The 19238-nt window shown below is 45.1% G+C and overlaps 1 protein-coding gene across 1 annotated transcript in view; it reads left to right on the top strand.

Annotated features, from left to right (window-relative positions):
• The window catches only part of FAXC (failed axon connections homolog, metaxin like GST domain containing), a 62440-nt gene that overhangs the window by 12471 nt on the left and 30731 nt on the right, over window positions 1–19238 (top strand). The window contains exon 2 of the mRNA XM_082250247.1: window positions 14535–14670. Within this exon, the coding sequence (XP_082106373.1) occupies window positions 14535–14670 (136 nt within the window). The remainder of the gene's footprint in view (window positions 1–14534; window positions 14671–19238) is intronic.

Below are 19238 nucleotides of genomic sequence, written 5' to 3'. Positions count from 1 at the left end.
AAATTATTTACAGGGCTGAATTTTATTCCCAGTCCGGCCCTGTGCACAGTACCTACAGGTAAGCCTTATTATAGGCTTACCTGTAGGTACACGTAAAAAGAGAATGTTTACTTCCTTTTTAATGTTTTAGTAAGTGTAACAAATGATAGCAACCAGTCTGATATTTAAAGTGTATGTACGCCATAACAATGAATGCACTTATTTGCTCTCCTTTGGTCTGCCAAGTACACCATGGGAAGTGTTTTGTTATATCTATTCAATAAGTACAAATCATACTTGTTGACCTTGCCAGAAATCTTGTGAGTTGATAACTTCCTGAGTTCTCTGCCTTTTTCCAAGAATGGGTTATTGAGATGGGGAGAGGTCTGTGTTCTTTGTAATCCATCAGAAATGAAGTGGGCAGGGCTGACACCATGTGCTTAGGAATTTAGAGGTTGTCATGTCAGAAGGTTAGGAGCATACTATATTTCTGGTACATCAACAGTTTTATTTATGTATCAGCAGTGTATGTGTGCTTATGAACAGTCCTTTCGCTGCTGCTGATGTAAGGATTACATCAGCGGCAGCACCAACATGTAAACAGACTTCTGGTTGCTATACTAGTTGTTTATTTTTAAAGTTAATTTAAGGCCCCTTTCACATGGGGCGGACTTCGTCAAGTGGATCCCCCCGACTCAGCGAGTGATCTGTCCGCTGAGCCCTGCTAAGCAGGCGGATGACAGATCCGTGTCCATTCTGCATAGCCCCCTGTTTTCTATCGGGCGGTGGAATGGAAACGAACCACCTCTCCTTTTCCATCCAATTGTCATCCGGTCCGCTAGACGGATGGAGAATGGATCCACATCTGTCTGTTTTTGGCTTGAATTGGATGTTGATGGGTATCAGTGGTCGGCCCCTCCATAGAGAGCAATGGGTGGTCCAATCGGGTCCGCCTGTCATTTTTTCAGGAGGACCCAGATCACAATATCCATGTAAAAGGGGCCTTGACTTTTACAGTGAGATGTCAGAAGCTGTTGGAAGAGACATTCAATGAGGGGAATTTAAAACCAATAGAACACTCAGAATCTGGTGCAGCTGTGCATAATAGCCAATCAGCTTCTAACTTGGGCTACTTCAGTTAAAGGCGTTGTAAAGGCAGAGGTTTTTTCTTTATTTTTTATCTTGGTGCATTCTATGCATTAAGATAAAAAGCCTTCTGTGTGCAGCAGCCGCCCCAGTAGGGTTGCCACCTCATCCCTTTAAATCAGGACACATATTAATTACACAGGTTCTGTGGCTGATATAATACACATAAGGCACTGAGTTTAATTACCACCTTAATCAGCCACAGAACCTGTGTAATTATTTTTGTGTCCTGGTTTAAAGGGACGAGGTGGCAATACTATGCCTCAGCATCCCCTAATACTTACCTGAGTCCCCTCTCTATCCAGCGATGTCCACCAGTCCCTCGACCGTCCAGGATTCTCCCTCCTGATTGACTGGGACACAGCAGCAGTGCCATTGGCACCCACTTCTGTCAATCAAAGTCAGTTAGCCATTCAGGAGAGAGAGAGAGAGCGGAGCCTGATGGCAGCTCCATATCTGAATGGACACAAGGAGCTGCAGCTTTTCTTCGGTGCCCCCATAGCAAGCTGCTTGCTGTGGGGGCACTCGACAGGAGGGAGGGGACATGAGCAGAGAAGAGGGACCCAAGAGTAGGAGGTTCCGGGTTGCTCTGTGCAAAACCACTGCACAGAGGAGTTAAGTATGACATGTTTGTTATTTTAAAAAAAAAACACGAGACTTTACAATCACTTTAAGCTTTAACAATGAAACCTGGAAGCTGATTGGTTTCTTTGTTGAGCTGCACCAGATTTTGCACTCTCCAGTTTTAGTAAATCTCCCCCAATTTTTTATTTTTTTTTCAATAAAATACACTTTCCTGCCTGTTCACAATCTTGACATCATCCCGCACTGGCCAATCAAGACAGCCAAAGACCGGCACCCAGAGGAAACTGGGGAGAAAATGCGGGTGCAGGAATCAGAGGGTTAGAACAGAGGTAGATATTTTTGATTTTAGTTCTGCTTTAACTACCTCACATCCGCGCTGTAGCCGAAGTACGGCTACAGCGCGGACTCACATTTTCGGGAGGCCGTCTTTAAACGGCCTCCCAGACACAGGCTCCCCGCGCGCTCCCGCGAACGTGCATCAGGGAAAATCTGTGTCGGCTGTGTCCCTTGGACACAGCCGATCACAGATCGTGGTGAATGGCCTATCACAGCGGCCATTCACCACGTGATCGGACCGTCCAATGAGAGATGATCTCATATGTAAACATATGAGATCATCTCTCATCGCCAGCGCTCCTTCCTCACACAGAGACTGCAGTGTGAGGAAGGAGAGAGCCGATCAGCCGTCGGGGGACAAAGAAAAATGTAATCAGGGCACTGATCACCAGTGCCCTGATTACAACAAAGGTACACTAAACACACTAACTGCCCACCATCAATGCCCACAGTGCCCCCATCAGTGCCCACAATCAGTGCCCATAGTGCTGCCAGTCAGTGCCCATCAGTGCCTGCTCATCTAGGCACTGATGAGCACTGACTGGCAGCACTATGGGCACTGATTGTGGGCACTGATGGGGGCACTGTGGGCATTGATGGTGGGCAGTTAGTGTGTTTAGTGTAGGGCTGCCCATCAGTGCCGCCCATCAGTGCTCATCAGTGCCACCCGTCAGTGTCAATCAGTGCCACCCGCCAGTGCCCATCAGTGCCGCCCGTCAGTGCCCATCAGTGCCGTCCGTCAGTGCCGCCTCTCAGTGCCCAGCAGTGCCACCTCTCAGTGCCCAGCAGTGCCGCCTATCAGTGCTCATCAGTGCCGCCTATCAGTGCTCATCAGTGCGGCATATTAGTACCTCCTCATCAGTGCCACCTCATCAGTGCCCATCAGTGCAGCCTATCACTGCCCATCAGTGCCGCCTCATCAGCGCACATCAGTGAAGGAGAAAAATGTATTTATTTTCAAAATTTACTCGCAGAAAATAAGAAAAACTTTTTTTTTTGTAAAAAATAAAAAACCCAGAGATGATTAAATACCACCAAAAGAAAGCTCTATTTGTGTGAAAAAAATGATAAAAATTTCATATGGGTACAGTGTAGCATGACTGCGCAATTGTCAGTCAAAGCGTGAGAGCACTGAAAGCTAAAAATTGGTCTGGATGGGAAGGGGGTTTAAGTGCACAGAAGGCAATGGGTTAAGGCCCCTTTTTTACAGACTTTCCAATCAGGTCTGCCTGGCAGTATTTCAGGTGGACCTAATTGGAAACTCCATGCAGATCTATAGGCAGGTGGATGTAAAATAACATGTGTCCTTTTACATCCACCTACCTTCAAGTCTCTCCAGGTTCTGGGTGGATCAGAGGTAGCCTGATGTAAACAGACAGGAGTTTGTTTACATGCGGCCTCAAAAAGAACCGTCACGGGTCTGCCGCTGTCTGCTGTCAGAATGTAGACAACAACTGAATGGGCACAGATCTCATAAAAAAACTGACATCCTTGTCCTGACAGGAAGTGAGGTGACATCTCCCAAATAGGTATACACACATAAAGAAATCCTGACAGAGGTTTGATGCCTTCCCTATTATATTCAAAACAAAATAAAAATAGTTGTGGACGGTGCTGGGCTTTAAAAAAACCTTTCCTGACAGACTCCATGGCAGCATACGTATGCATTACCCCGCCTCCACTCCTTGCCCATAGGACCCCATTCCCATAAATCTTTGCTCTGAGCCACGGGCCGCGTTCCTTACCCCCCCCCCCCTCCCCTCCTAAGGACCAGAATGGTTGAAATCTTACCTTTGATAAAGTGTCCACGATTGAGGCTTGGTTGTTCGGCAAGCTGTACCCCAGAGGACATTTGGAGTCTTCAGCAGTCCCCAGCAATCATCGGGGTGAAGATGGGCGATGGATTCGATGCCACGTGGCGTCTCCAGCTGTCCCCAGCTATTAGTGGGGAGGAGAAGGGTCGATGGGTTTGGTGCCATATTTAGTCTTCAGCAGTCCTCAGCTATTAGAAGGGTGGAGAAGGGCGATGGATTTGGTGCCATGTTTAGTCTTCAGCAGTCCCCAGCTATTAGCAGGGTGGAGAAGGGCGATGGATTTGGTGCCATGGTTAGTCTTCAGCAGTCCCCAGCTATTAGCAGGGTGGAGAAGGGCGATGGATTTGGTGCCATGGTTAGTCTTCAGCAGTCCCCAGCTATTAGCAGGGTGGAGAAGGGCGATGGATTTGGTGCCATGTTTAGTCTTCAGCAGTCCCTAGCTATTAGCATGGTGGAGAAGGGCGATGGATTCAAGGCCATGTTTAGTCTCCAGCAGTCCCCAGCTATTAGCAGATTGGAGAAGGGCGATTGATTCGGTGCCATGGTTAGTCTCCAGCAGTCCCCAGCTATTAGCAGGGTGGAGAAGGGCGATGGATTCGGTGCCATGTTTAGTCTCCAGCAGTCCCCAGCTATTAGCAGGGTGGAGAAGGGCGATGGATTCGGTGCCATGTTTAGTCTCCAGCAGTCCCCAGCTATTAGCAGGGTGGAGAAGGGCGATGGATTCGGTGCCATGTTTAGTCTCCAGCAGTCCCCAGCTATTAGCAGGGTGGAGAAGGGCGATGGATTCGGTGCAATGTTTAGTCTCCAGCAGTCCCCAGCTATTAACAGGGTGGAGAAGGGCGATGGATTTGGTGCCATGTTTAGTCTCCAGCAGTCCCCAGCTATTAGCAGGGTGGAGAAGGGCGATGGATTCGGTGCCATGGTTAGTCTCGAGCAGTCCCCAGCTATTAGCAGGGTGGAGAAGGGCGATGGATTCGGTGCAATGTTTAGTCTCCAGCAGTCCCCAGCTATTAGCAGGGTGGAGAAGGGCGATGGATTCGGTGCAATGTTTAGTCTCCAGCAGTCCCCAGCTATTAGCAGGGTGGAGAAGGGCGATGGATTTGGTGCCATGGTTAGTCTCGAGCAGTCCCCAGCTATTAGCAGGGTGGAGAAGGGCGATGGATTCGGTGCAATGTTTAGTCTCCAGCAGTCCCCAGCTATTAGCAGGGTGGAGAAGGGCGATGGATTCGGTGCAATGTTTAGTCTCCAGTAGTCCCCAGCTATTAGCAGGGTGGAGAAGGGCGATGGATTCGGTGCAATGTTTAGTCTCCAGCAGTCCCCAGCTATTAGCAGGGTGGAGAAGGGCGATGGATTTGGTGCCATGGTTAGTCTCGAGCAGTCCCCAGCTATTAGCAGGGTGGAGAAGGGCGATGGATTCTGTGCAATGTTTAGTCTCCAGCAGTCCCCAGCTATTAGCAGGGTGGAGAAGGGCGATGGATTCTGTGCAATGTTTAGTCTCCAGCAGTCCCCAGCTATTAGCAGGGTGGAGAAGGGCGATGGATTCGGTGCCATGGTTAGTCACCAGCAGTCCCCAGCTATTAGCGGGGTGGAGAAGGGCGATGAATGCAGCGCCATGAAGAGCTTAAGCTTGGCCATTGGCAAGCAAAGCGGCAGTACGGCCTAAGAGCCTCACTATTAGCAGGTGGCCATAAACGCCCTAGGCCCGTGCAGCAGCATCTCCTGGATCCAAGCTTGGTCGTGGGGGATGCCATGTGCGGTGATGTATACTTTTATATTGCATATTCCATGGCAGCATTTGTGTGTATTTGTCTGTTTTTCTTCCCTGGCTCTAGTGTCCTCCAGCCTATAGACGACACTAGAGCACATTTGTATTCCAAGGCGCCGCTCTTTCTTCTAGCCTGGTGTCCCTGGGTCACTCCTGCCCAGGGACTCAGCGCATGCGCGCTGTGGGCAGTGGTGCTGTCATTACAGTGGAGAAATTCAATCAGCAGTCAGTACTGTTGATACTGGGATTTCTCTGTGGTCAGCTTGCAGCAGTTTTCTCTAAATTCTGTGTGCAATCATCACAGGCATATGCTCTGCATTAACCCCTTTGTATGCTGCCTGTGTGTGATCCTGCATTGGTTCTCATCTGTGCAGGTTGGCTGTCTGTGCAGTTTCCACACTACGGATGTATCACTGCCCCCCCTTTCCCCCTTTCCCCCTTGTGGCCAGCCCTTGTGGCGCAGGTATGAGAGGGTGTGTTTAACCCTTTCCTTTCCTTGTTGCCTGGGCACTCCTTTTGGGTTTTTAACCCTTTCCTTTCTATCCTATTTTGTTTTCTTTTTAGGTTTTTTTAGTCCTTCTAGGTCAGATTGACAATACACAGCTTGAGATGATAAAAGACCTTCATTAGGCCACTACATCAACATTCTTCTTCCAGATTTAGTCGTCATTGGGTGCAATGCATGTCTGTTGCTGAGGGATCATGTAGTGATCCACAAGTTCTAAATATTCTGGGCTTCCTCCAGTCGGATTTAGATCTGGCTCAGTCGATCAGCTCCCTCAGAGTACAAGGGTCAGCTTTATCAACCTTCACAGGTGTTTCCAGGTGTTTCAAGCCTCAGAGATTGATTCACCGGTGATGGAGAACCTTTCTTAACGTTCTTCCAGTTCGAGCGGTGCTTTTACCTATGCTTGACTCAATTCCCGAGGGTACATCAGTCTTTCATGGGAACCAAAAAATTGTTCTGCCAACATTTGGAGTACTAACTTGCATCCTATAGACGTGGCAGAGTGCGCGCTGTGAGTTAGTTCGTTAGAGCACGTCTAGTAAAATGGAAATCCTGAGTTTGACACTCAGCAGTGCCTTCCTTTTGGTTCTAAACAAAAGGCAAAAGACCCCCTATATGGTGGGACTATATAGGCCGCCACACATCCAATCGTACAAAAAATATGTGTATTCAAATCGTTAAAAGATTGTAAATAACTTGACACATCAAGTGTCTGGATACATATAACAATGCATACAAGTTCGAGGGCCCCCTCAACATAGAAATTAAATTATATGATAAATAAAAAATTGAACCGTGATAATGAATTACATATGTTAAAAAAATATATATATATATAAAGTAGGTTCTGAAGAAGACACTTATCTGATCATCTTTTTTTTTTATTACTATAAAGCCCCTTTCACATGGACGGATTGATCGGGTCTGCCTATCAGTTTTTTAAGCAGATCCGATCCGACTGTCTATTGCCCTCTATAGAGGGAGGGGTGTTCGTTGATCCTCTATGGATCGTTTGCTGTAAATGGATCAGGGGTTCGTTTACTTCCGACCTCCCATAGAGGACAGGGGGCTGTATCTGTATCTGCTCTGCATAAGGGGAGCGGACATGGACAAACCATCCATCTGCTCATCAGGGATCAGTGGACAGATTCCCAAGCTGAGCAGGCGGACTCCTGACAGAGTCTGCTCCATGAAAAGGGGACCTAAGAATACACATTACACAGGTAATTGGAACTGGCAAGTCATACATCACAGTTATGCATCACACTAAAATACTTAAAAAAAAGTCTTACTTCCTGCACTTAGCATCTACAAAATCTTTAACTATCTCATCAAACGGTATCATCTTGAGGACATCGCCTTCGACAGCCAGTAGGTGCAGAGCACTTAGTCTTTCATGGGTCATTGTGGTTCTCATATAATTCTTTATCAGTGCCAATTTGCGGAATGACCTTTCTACTGAACACCTAGTGACCACCATGCTCAAATACATCTTCTAAGAACTACACTAAAACCTGGAAATGTATCAGCAAGCCCTTCATCATGTAATAAAACTGCCTGTTGAGATGAAGTGAGACATGAGTGGAGCTTGGCAAAGGTTGCAAAGTGTATAATTTCCTCAACCAACACACTACTGACATCTCGTGGGAACACAAGTTTTATTTCTTTAAAAAGAAAGTCTAGGGGTTCCCCCTGCCAGGGAGGCCTGGGAAATTATCCCTTTTGCCCTTTATAAATCCAGCACTGTCCTTTGGAGAGATTGCAGCACATGTGACTGTAATGCAACCCTGGGGGCAGCAGACTAAATGTAGCAATAGGTGAATTAAAAGCAAGCTATATAAATAGCAACTCACTGAAGTAAAGGGTTAAGAGCCTTATAACATCCCGAGCTGGGTTCAGCTGTCCCTAAAGCCTATGGATGTGGATGGGAACCCTAGAGAGCACTGTGAGACCACAAGATGGCCGTTGGTGGAGAGCACGTGGCTCAGGGAGTGATGCCACGTGTGTTGGCATGGTTGTGCGTTTCGCGGCAGGGCTGCTCTCCAGGGTTTCAATCCACATCTATAGGCCCCAGTGATAGCTGAAACCCTGGAAGCAGAAGACCCACATGTTAAAAGGTTCTTAAAGAGGAAGTAAACCCTCCTCTGCAAGTTGTACCTATAGGTAAGCCTATGATAAGGCTTACCTATAGGTACTGTAAATATATCCTAAACATGTACAGTTTAGGAGATATTTACCTTACATGCAGCCAGTGACGTCCCTGGCACATGCGCTCTGAAGGAACGGCCGCTGGTGCCGTTCCTTCAGAGCCCCGCGCCGTGACCGTCGGCTCCCGCATGCATGCGATGCATACTAGCTCATTATGTGTTTCTCTTTCAGGGTGAAAAAAAAAATCGGGTTTACAACCTCTTTAACCCTTTACTTCTGTGAGTTGCTATTTATATAGCTTGCTTTTCATTCACCTATTGCTAAACTTAGTCTGCTGCCCCCGGTGGTGTCTCCTTTGCATTAGTCACAGGTGCTGCAAATCCCTCTCCAGGAAAGCTCATCCTGTTCTACGAAGGTCCAACCCAACAAGCTGACCATGAATGATGTTTCTACATGTATATGCCTGACATCACTACAACGGGCTCCATTCACAAAGCGGTATCTTACTGCATCCGAGTACAAAGCGGTATCTTACGGCATCTGAGTATGTGGTAAGATACCACACAGCATTTTTCAAAAAGTGTTTTGGCATTCACTAAAAAATGCTACTAAAATACAGTCATGCGTTATTTTAGTATTGAAAACATGCAGCAATTTAACGTCTGGCAGTATTAACATTATTAAATAGGTGTCTGTAATAGGCATCGTGATTGATGATGAATTTACAACGGGGTACATTTATTTTTATTTTTTAAATAAAGGACTTGTCAAAAACTGTCTAATGTCTTTGTTTACAATACACATTTTTTTTGGAGGTGAATGAGTAGGGGTACTATGTACCTCATACTTATTCACATGGGGGGGGGGGGCTTGGACCTGAGAGCCCCTTTTTAAAAGGGGCTTCCATATCCTGATAAGCCCCCCACCTGCAAACCCCCACAACCACCGGCCAAGGTTGTCGGGAAGAGGCCCTTGTCTCCATCAACAGAGCCCTCCGCCACAAAGCACTCCCCTATGTGGAGGACATTGTTTTTTTTTTTTTTTACTTTCAGCTGTCAGCTGATGACTCATCAGTTGTTACGGACATGGTGGCCGCCCGCTCCTTAACAATCAGTACACATTCCACACATACTGCATGCCCTACTACTTAATTACCACATGCATTTAGTTATTTATTTCCTTCTGTGAATTGAGTTTAACACCTGTTCATGCGGTATTTACCGAGCGTTTTCAGCATTTTGCGGTAAATACCACAGAAGGGTATAGTGAATTGTCAGTCACAGGATCGCATGTGTCTGGACATCTAAATATCGCATGCAAGTTCCTTTTGTGAATGGAGCCCACTATCTTTTAAGTTGCCAATTGTCATGAGTTTTTTTTCTACTGCTATCCCAGATGCGCTCTCTACTGTCCTTATGGAAAAAATGTGTGCCCAATAAATATGCAGAGTAAAGGTTCCTCTGCCTTCTATGCATTTTTGTAAATCCGGCTACATAGCTGCCATGAAGCGGGTAAAATAAGTATTGAACACGTCACCATTTTTCTAGGTAAATATATTTCTAAAGTTGCTATTGACATGCAATTTTCACCACGTGTCAGTAACAACTCATGAAATCCATACATACAAAGAAACCAAAACAAATAAGTTCAGAAATTAGGTTATGTGTAATAAAATGGAATTACACAGGGAAAAAAATTGAAAACGCTAACTGAAATTTATTTAATACTCCGTACAAAATCTTTTGTTGGTAATGACAGCTTCAACACCCCACCTGTATAGAGAAACTAATCACATGCATTGCTCAGGTGTGATTTTGGCCTATTTTTCCACACAAACAGTCTTTAAATCTTGAATGTGCTATGGGCCTCTTCTATGAACTGTGATCTTTAGTTCTTTCCATTGATTTTCTTTTGGATTTAAGTCAAGTGATTGGCTGGGCCATTCTAGCAGCTTTATTTTCTTTCTTTGAAACCAATTGAGAGTTTCCTTGGCTTTGTGTTTGGGATCATTGTCTTGCTGAAATGTCAACCCTCATCCTGGTAGATGGCAGCAGATTTTTATCAAGAATGTCTTGGTACATTTTTTCATTCATTCTTTCTTCGAAGACATGAAGTTTGCCAGTACCGTTTGCCAGCCCCACACCATGATGTTCCCACCTCCAAACTTCACTGTTGGTAGGGTGTTTTTGGGGTGATGTGCAGTGCCATTTGACCTCCAAACATGGTGTGTATTATGGCATCCAAAGATTTCAATTTTGGTCTCATCTGACCAGACTATTCCAGTATTTCACAGGCTTGTCTAAATGTTATGCAGCAAACTTTTAACTAGCTTCCACATGCTTTTTCTTCAGAAATGGAGTCTTGCATGGTGATCGTGCATACAAGGCCATGGCAGTTGAATGCATTACTTATTGTTTTCTTTGAAACAATTGTACATGCTAATTCCAGGTCTTTTTGAAGTTTTCCCACAAGTGGTCCTTGGCTCTTGGACAACTCTCTGATAATTCAACTCTGAAAATTCTTCTCACTCTTCTGTCAAAAATCTTGCGAGGAGCACCTGGTCGTGGCCTGTTTATGGTGAAATGATGTTCTTTCCACTTCCAGATTATGGCCCCAACAGTGCTCACTGGAACATTCAGAAGTTTAGAAATTCTTCTGTAACCAATACCATCAGTAAGTTTTTGCAACAATAAAGACGCAAAGGTCTTGAGAGAGCTCTTTGCATTTACCTATCATGACCTGTTTCTTGTGTGACACCTTGGTAACGAGACACCTTTTTATAGGGCATCAGTTAAGACCAAACCATCTGATATTCATTTGCACTGACAAGGGGCAGGATTGCTTTCTAATTACTGATAGGTTTCAGCTGGTGTCTTGGCTTTCCACGCCTTACACCTCCCTTTCTTCATGAGTTTAATAGTTTTTCCCTGTGCCATTCCATTTTATTACACATAACCTAATTTTTTAACTTATTTGTTTTGGGTTATTTGCATGTATGGATTGCATGGGTTGTTTCTGACGTGGTAAAAATTTAATGTCAATAGCACCATTAGAAATATATTTAGCTAGAAAAAATGGTGACATGTTCAATACTTATTTTACCCAATATATATTGCTAATTACTAGCCAACTTGATATGATTTTTAGCTGTGTTTAAAACTGACCTAGGCTGGCCATACACAAGTAATTATTTTTTTTGCTCAACCAGCAGGTTAAATGAAAGGAAAATGACTCGATTCCCCAAGCCACACACTCATTGTGGATGGGGGAATCCTTCCCCCCTGAGCTTTTGTATTCTGACAGCGGGGAGACTTCCCCACTCTCCAAATACACTTACCAGCATCTCCAGCTTTAGCCAGTGGCTCTGATCGAGAGAAAATTTTACATCAGGCTGGTTGTACCCAAGTCGATTGATAGATTAACTTGTGTACAACCAGTCTGGCCATATATGGATCAAAATTAATCTGGTTCCTGCTAAACCAGCCAAATCCATGTGTGGCAGACTTAAAGTAGTTGTAAAGGCTTAAGGTTTTTTTGCATTCTTTGCATTAAGGTAAATAAAAAAATAAAAAAACCTTAAGCCTTGAATGTTGTGACATCATTGACCCTCATCTCCATCTTACCCAATTAGAAAACACCTTGAAAGAATACAGAGCAGAGTGACAGAGATGAGGTCATTAGTTTGCTGCTTTTCTTTTTTCTGTCCAGTTACAAGCTGGGTGAGAAACAAGAGATGTAAGCAGTGTCGCTGTTAAAAAAAAAAAAAAAAGTAATGGGGCCAAATTCAGCCTACCTGACGGAGCCCCCCTTGACCTTACCACTGACCCTTCCCTTGACCGCAGGTCCGCACGCTGTCACAGGGAGGGGGGATCAGGGGGACTAGTGGCAGGAGTTGGAACATATTACATTTTCCACCCTAAATACAGGTGGAACATGTAACATGTTCCAAAAGGGGAACTTAGCCTTTATTAACCATTAATATTCTAAACGTATAACACATTTTAGGCCCCTTCCACGCGAGGCGGGCTCCTCTAGCAGTCCACTTGCTCAGCGGGGGATCTGTTTGCTGATCCCTGCTGAGCAGGCGGATGGCTGGTCCGTGTTCACTCGGCTTATGCCTGCTCTCCTCTATGAGCGGTCAGATGTAAATGGGCCACCTGTCCTTTTACACCCATCCGATCTGCTAGATGGAAGGGGAACGGATCCTCATCTGTCTGTTTTTAGTGGATCGGATTCGATGTTGCCGGATGTAAACGAATGCATGTCCTCTGTGCTCCAAATCTCCAAATTTATTTTTGACTTGACTTCCTGACAGAAGGTGGCTACATTTGTCCTCCATGGTTCCACTCTATGTAGGAACATACCCACCTCTCTTGCCTGCTCCTGAGATGGACTATGGACTATGGGATTTGTAGTGTGCTAAGAGCAATGCACATGACCAAAACTAAGGTGCACTGTTTGAGGAAGTGAGGGGGAAAGGAGAAGATCGGGAGTTCATGGAGGAAGTTACATGGAAGCAGAAAGACACAGTAAAAAAATGATTTTTAATGAAAATTAGACTACAGGACCATTAAGTAGTGGAGATATATGGACTATATTTGAAGAATAAGGATATTGTTTGGTGTTACTTTATGGGCTAATGCACACTGCTGCTGTAAAACATTTTTTTTAAAAGCCCTTAAACTCCCCTCTGTTATCCTATGTGTCCATGCACACATGGACATTTTTAGCAGATTATCGGGAGAGAAGTGGTCTGATCGCTCTAAAATCACGTTTAAGAGCAGTTCTAATGACCATAAAGAATGCTGAACGCTGATAAACGCGCATAAACTCTAGGACTGTTTAGCACTTCAGCGTTTTTCTATTTCATGGCTAGAATAAAAACTAAAATTCTGGCCAATGAGATAAATAAACTCCCAAACACCAAACTCTGGTAAACTCGAATTATGGGCTCTTTCACACAGCCGCTCCGATTTTTTTCTTCCGCTCCGGCACTTTTTTTTTTTTTTTCACGGACACGGATGACACTTGTGTCATCCGGTCCGTATGTCCGCATATCATCCCATCCGTTTACGGATGATATACGGACATAATGTACGTCTATGGGGATTGCGGATGTCAGCGGATGACACCGCTGACATCCGATTTTGCATCCGTTCCGTTTTTTTAACGGAAGAAAATTATTGTTCTGTTCCGTTCTAAAAAACAGAACAGAACTGAAAGGACACAAATTGGATGTCAGCGGATGGTCATCCGCTGACATCTGCAATCCCATAGACTTACATTATGTCCGTTTATCACCCGCAAACGGATGGGGTGATATACGGACATACGGAACGTCCGTGTGAAAGAGCCCAAACTCTTTTGAAAAGAAAGCAACTTAGGTGAGTTTATAACATTGATTTTCTCCTGACAGGGTAAACAACATTTACAAGAAACCAAAGTCTCTCAGTTTACAAGGATATTTTTTTTATTTTTTTTTATTTTTGTAAAGCAGTATTTAAACTGTATTTTTCTTTTAAACAGATTTAAAATAATGTTCTATCATAAATAAAATATTAACGTTTCTAATTTAAAAAGAGGAGGAGATTTACTAAGGCCCCTTTCACACGGTCCGCATTCCGTTGCGGACCGTGCCCTGCTCAGCGGGGATCGATCCGCCGATCCCCGCTGAGCCGGCGGATGACAGCTCCGTCTCCGCACTGTGTGCAGAGAAGGAGGTGACAGAGCCCCGCTGCTCTCTATGGGGAATCGGATGAGAGTGGACCGCCTGTCCGCTCTCATCCGATCCCATCCGATCCCCAGGACGGATGGAAAATAGGGTTTCCATCCGTCCGGATTTCACGGACAGGATCGGATGCGGATGGCAGCGGGTGTCAGCGGACATGTCACCGCTGACATCCGCTGCTCCATAGGGCTGAATGGGGCATCCGATCAGATCAGCCTAAAAAACTGACAGGCGGATCTGATCGGAACGCCCGTGTGAAAGAGCCCTAGAACTGGTGCACACAGAATCTGGTGCAGCTCTGCATAGAAACCAATCGGCTTCCAACTTTTATTGTCAAAGCTTAATTGAACAAGCTGAAGCTAGAAGCTGACTGGTTGCTATGCACAGCTGCACCAAATTCTGTGTGCTCCAGTTTTAGTAAATCTCTCCCTGTACATTTTCAGCTTTAAACAAACAACTTAATTTCTGACATATAAAAGGTGAAGTTAATAATATAACATACTATGCATCTGTGTTTGTTTGCAGGAAAGAGCAAGAAGTTGATTCCAAAGACGCCATTATTTTACACCAGTTTTCACGGCCAAACAATGGTGTTCCTAGTTTATCTCCATTCTGTCTGAAAATGGAAACTTACCTAAGAATGGCTGACTTACCATATCAGGTAAATTGCAAAGCTAATGTAATGTATCCTTAACTTCAGATTGCTTGCTTTCTGTACATATGTTATAGTTACCGGTAGATATGAACTTCACAAGCAGCTAAAGACCACTAAGTAATATTCATTATTATTTTTTTTTCATTATTATTTTTTTTTTTCATAAAAAAAGAGTGGTTTGGGAAATACTGCATTATGGCCACTAGATGGAGCTGACAATCGTAGTACTGTAAATAGGAATTTATTTCCTGTGATCATCTGCTCCATCTAGTGGCCATAATGCAGCATTTTCCTGATTCACTCTCTGTATGAATGAATAAAATGTGACCTGGAGAGAACGTAGCATAATAATATTTGATTCACACAGAACAAATGCAGTTTACGAAAAGTGCTGTAAAAACACACACCAAAGTCCTGGGAGAGGTTGAGCTATGTATTTGTTCACTTTATTTATTACAGGTACTTGTATAGTGCCAATAATTTATGCAGCACTTTACCTATATGTTGTATATTCACAGAGGTCCCTGCCCTCAAGGAGCCTATAATCTAGGGTCCCTAACTCCTTACATACAGTACATACACATATTAGGGCTGAATTAGACAGGAACTAATTAACCTTTCACCTGTCTTTGGAATGTGTGGTAGATATCCATGCGAGCACAGGCAGAACATGCAAACTCCAGGCAGGTAGTGTCATGGTTGGGATTTGAACCAACAACCCTAGTGCTGCCAAGCAGAAGTCACTGTGCTGCTCACTAGAATATTGTAACTAATAAAATATAACCATATGTAACATTTTTACAAAAATCATCTAGAATTTGCGTAAGAGCCCCTTGTCTACTAAATCATAAAATCAATAAAAAATAGACTATATACATGTATAATATATAAAAAGCACATTTATGAAGATAGCTGATGCCACCAAAAATCCAGTCTGGAAAGAACAAATGTTCTCTACCAGATGCTACAGTGTAATATGGAACGCCAAAGAAACAGAAGAGAAAGCCTGCTTTAAAATAAAACTATAGGCAAAACTGTTTTTCTCTTTTATTCATTGACGGACACAGCTCCTGATCTTCTTGACTAGTGGGTTATACTGCCCCCTACAGGAGTAGGACACTAGGCAGAAAAAAAGACTAACTACGGCTATGAGCAGTCTGAGGAGGAATACTTTCCCTCTGCTATAGGTACTCAGTTTTTTCTGCCTAGTCAGCAGTAAGAATCTAGTTTCTTGCTGTGATCTCTGGTCCTGGCAATGTTTTCCTTTTAGATTTTTTTTCTCCTGGTTTCTTTCCTGCGAGATCTACAATCAACTGCCAGTCTGGGCGACAGGCTGGATAATTTAGATCCAGTGGTCACCCCAGTCTGGCCAGCGAGCGTGCGCAGACCTCAGCTCCACGCTAGGTCGGCCACGAAATAGCCCCACCAGACGGGGCTGGTGTGCGAGTTAAACACCTCGCGAGGTCGCATACGACTGGGTCTTGACCTGCGTCGCAGCGTTCCTCCTGGCCGAAAGCCCCCCATTTCGATGGCGAGGTGGTCCTGTCTGGAGCAGTGCACGTCTTGTTCCTGGTATGGTGAGTAGCTGTCCCCTTCTCCCCCTGGAGGGTTTTGGGGTGGATGTGGGCCCCTCCCTGGGACAGTCAGACCCCCCGAGTTCCCTTTCTTCCCGTTAGGCACCCCCCCTCCTCTGTGCCTGGTGGTCCCTGTGGGTCATCTAGCCTCCCATCTACCCCCCCCCCACCCCCTCCCCTTCTATTATGTGGTAGTGTAGTGGTCTGGCCTACCTTCTGGGGTTGGGGCAGGGTGCTGTACTGGTGATGGGGCGGGGGCGCACCGCCGACAACCAGGTGATCGGCTGCAGGATGGGGGGGGCTGTACCTAGTGGAGGCTCCTGCCCGGTCCCCTCTTCCCTTCTGTGCCTTGCCTTTGGCCCAGGGGATCCCTCCTGGGTCCCTGGGAGCCTCATGGGGCTGCCATTTTGTTGTGGCCTGTATTATGTATATACGACGACCATGTTTGTGGAGTCTGGCGGGCATTTTGTGTTGGTCCAGCATTGAAAATAGCAGCAGCCATGACAGAGGAGCCTTCTGGGCGGCGATTTCGGCTGTGGGAGCCCCTCCTTATCCCTTGGTGCTGACTCCTGGGTCTCTTTCCTGGAGAACACTGGAGTACACTGCATCCTGGTGCTGCCAGTGCCTGTCTGGTGGGGTAGGGAGTCTGGTGAGGGCTTTCCTCTCTCTGCTGCAGGATCGTGGGGTGCTCTGTTGCTGGCGACCTGGTGGTGTTACCAGCACAGTGGGGGTTTCCCTTAGCAGTGTTTTTTGCACATTTTGTGGGGTCCCTTTATTCCTCATGTCGAGTCTTTGGAGCTCGTATCCCCACCTAACCCCCTCTCAGAGGCCAACCATCTATTGATGCACTGACGGCAGTCCTGGAGTCATTTGTGTCCCTGGTGAATGTGGCTTTTGGGCGGCGGGCTAGAAAAAAGTGCCCCCCCCCTCGCCTTCCCCTGCCTCACCTGTCTCCTCAGATCCTGAGTCTGATTCGGCCCCCCTGGACGCTGCCCACCCTGTGGGGTCTGCGGCCACGCGCCCTGACTTTTCTGATAGTGAGGATGATTCCTCCACACCTGTAGCTGCACACGAAAAGGCGCTGGTGGACGCAATGATTGTGTCTGTGCATGAGACTTTAAAAATTGAGGACGCAATTGAATCTTTGGCGGAGGCCCTGTTTCGTTTTGGCACTCACAAGTCGTCTAGAGCGGCGAAGGTGTTTCCCTTCCCCTCCTATTTTGACAGATTTGTCGCAAAAGAATGTGCTTTTAATATATTTTTTTTTTTTTTTCTGTAAAGATGAACTTATCCTTTAACTGAACAAGCTAACAATTCCTAGAAGATACTACAATGTTACCGGTACATTCCATCTGCACTATGTAAATAAAGTATAACCAATATGTAGCCTATAAAAAAGATGCAAACCTCATCCCTATGCAAACCTTAAAATGTTACTAATTCCAGGACCCTGTATTCACTGGAACAAGTCTCCCACAGTACACAGAACATGGAAATACAATTATTTTAGTTAATACGTCATCAGTATATAGCAGTCTTATGACTTATATCAGGGTCAGGTTTAAACTTGTAGGAGGAGTTTTCATTCTTCTCTGACTGTCCTATTAGGCTGCAGGACCCCTAACCCTCTATCTTGACAGTGCTCATTGGCCCTGTGCTGATCACATGCACTCTCCCAAGAAAAAAAAAAAACTAGCTAGCAATACACACCAAACTGAGAATGTGCAAAGTGTCCCCAAGGCTCTGTTCTATTAGGAGATGGATTGGGGGCAGTGGAAGAAGGGGAGGATCAGAGATTGGGGGCAGTGGAAGAAGGGGAGGATCAGAGAAGACAGTATCAAAAATCCTTTTTACACAATGCTGAGGATTAACCCTGTATGTTCCACAGTGAGTATAACAATCTGATGTTAGTACAGAGATCTCCCCTGCTGTGCTAGAAACAGTGGTCTAGCTGCAGTCAAGAAAAAGAGCACTCTAAGTAGCACATGGGAAGTTGGTTTGCAGAAATGGGCACACAAGATGAACCCCCTAATTTTCAAGTTAAAACATAGGTTTTGGGCTATACTCGCCGTATAAGACTACCCCCCTTCCGAAGCAAGGCAACACCATTGAAAAACATCAGATTTCTCATAGATGTCCAAGGTACCCGAAGTACTGTAATACATGTAATCTCTCATAATATCTCCAAGGTACCCTAAGTATAAGTATTACCGGTAGATGTAATCTCAAGACACTGGCTGTGCGTGAATCCTGTACCGGTATACCGCATGTACCGTAGCTTCGGCTGCATACAGTATACCACGCTGAGCCAATCACAGTGAGCGATGTATTCTATTATTAAATGCAAAGCCTGCTCGGATTGGCAGAGTCAGAGAGGCGGGCTGATGTTACTCCGCCAATCCGAGCAGGCTTTGCATTCATTAATAGAATACATCGCTCTCCCTGATTGGCTCAGCACGGTACACTGTATGTAGCCGAAGCTACGGTACATACGGTATACCGGTACAGGATTCCCACACAGCCAGCGTCTTGAGAGATTACATCTACTGGTAATACTTATACTTAGGTTACCTTGGAGATATTATACTTGGCGTATAAGACGACCCCCCATTTTTGGGAAATTTTTTTGAGGTTCAAAAGTAGTCTTATACGCCAGAAAATACAGTATGTTCACAGTGTATAAAAATGAATGTGGCGATTATAAGGTCTCATATACCCCGGACGTTATCAAAACGTCAGTAGAAAGCTGAAGCTATAGAAAGAGTTTTTTTTGCAGTAGCGTTTTTCAGCTGTTTTTTTAGCTTTTTTCAGCTGTAGCTTTTTTTTAGCTTTTTTCAGCTGTAGCTTTTTTTTAGCTTTTTTCAGCTGTAGCTTTTTTTTGCTTTTTTTTTTTATAACAAAACTATATTCCCACAAAAACGTATGGCTCAAAAATGTTGATAAATGTCGAATAGCAGTGTTTTTCCAAGTTTTTTTTTTAGCTTTTTTCAGCTTTTATCA

The sequence above is a fragment of the Pelophylax lessonae genome, assembly GCF_965119305.1.
Source record: "Pelophylax lessonae genome assembly, chromosome: 3".
Lineage (NCBI taxonomy): Eukaryota > Metazoa > Chordata > Amphibia > Anura > Ranidae > Pelophylax > Pelophylax lessonae.
The sequence above is the reverse complement of the archived record's forward strand: the minus strand, read 5'-3'. Positions and strand labels throughout refer to the sequence as shown.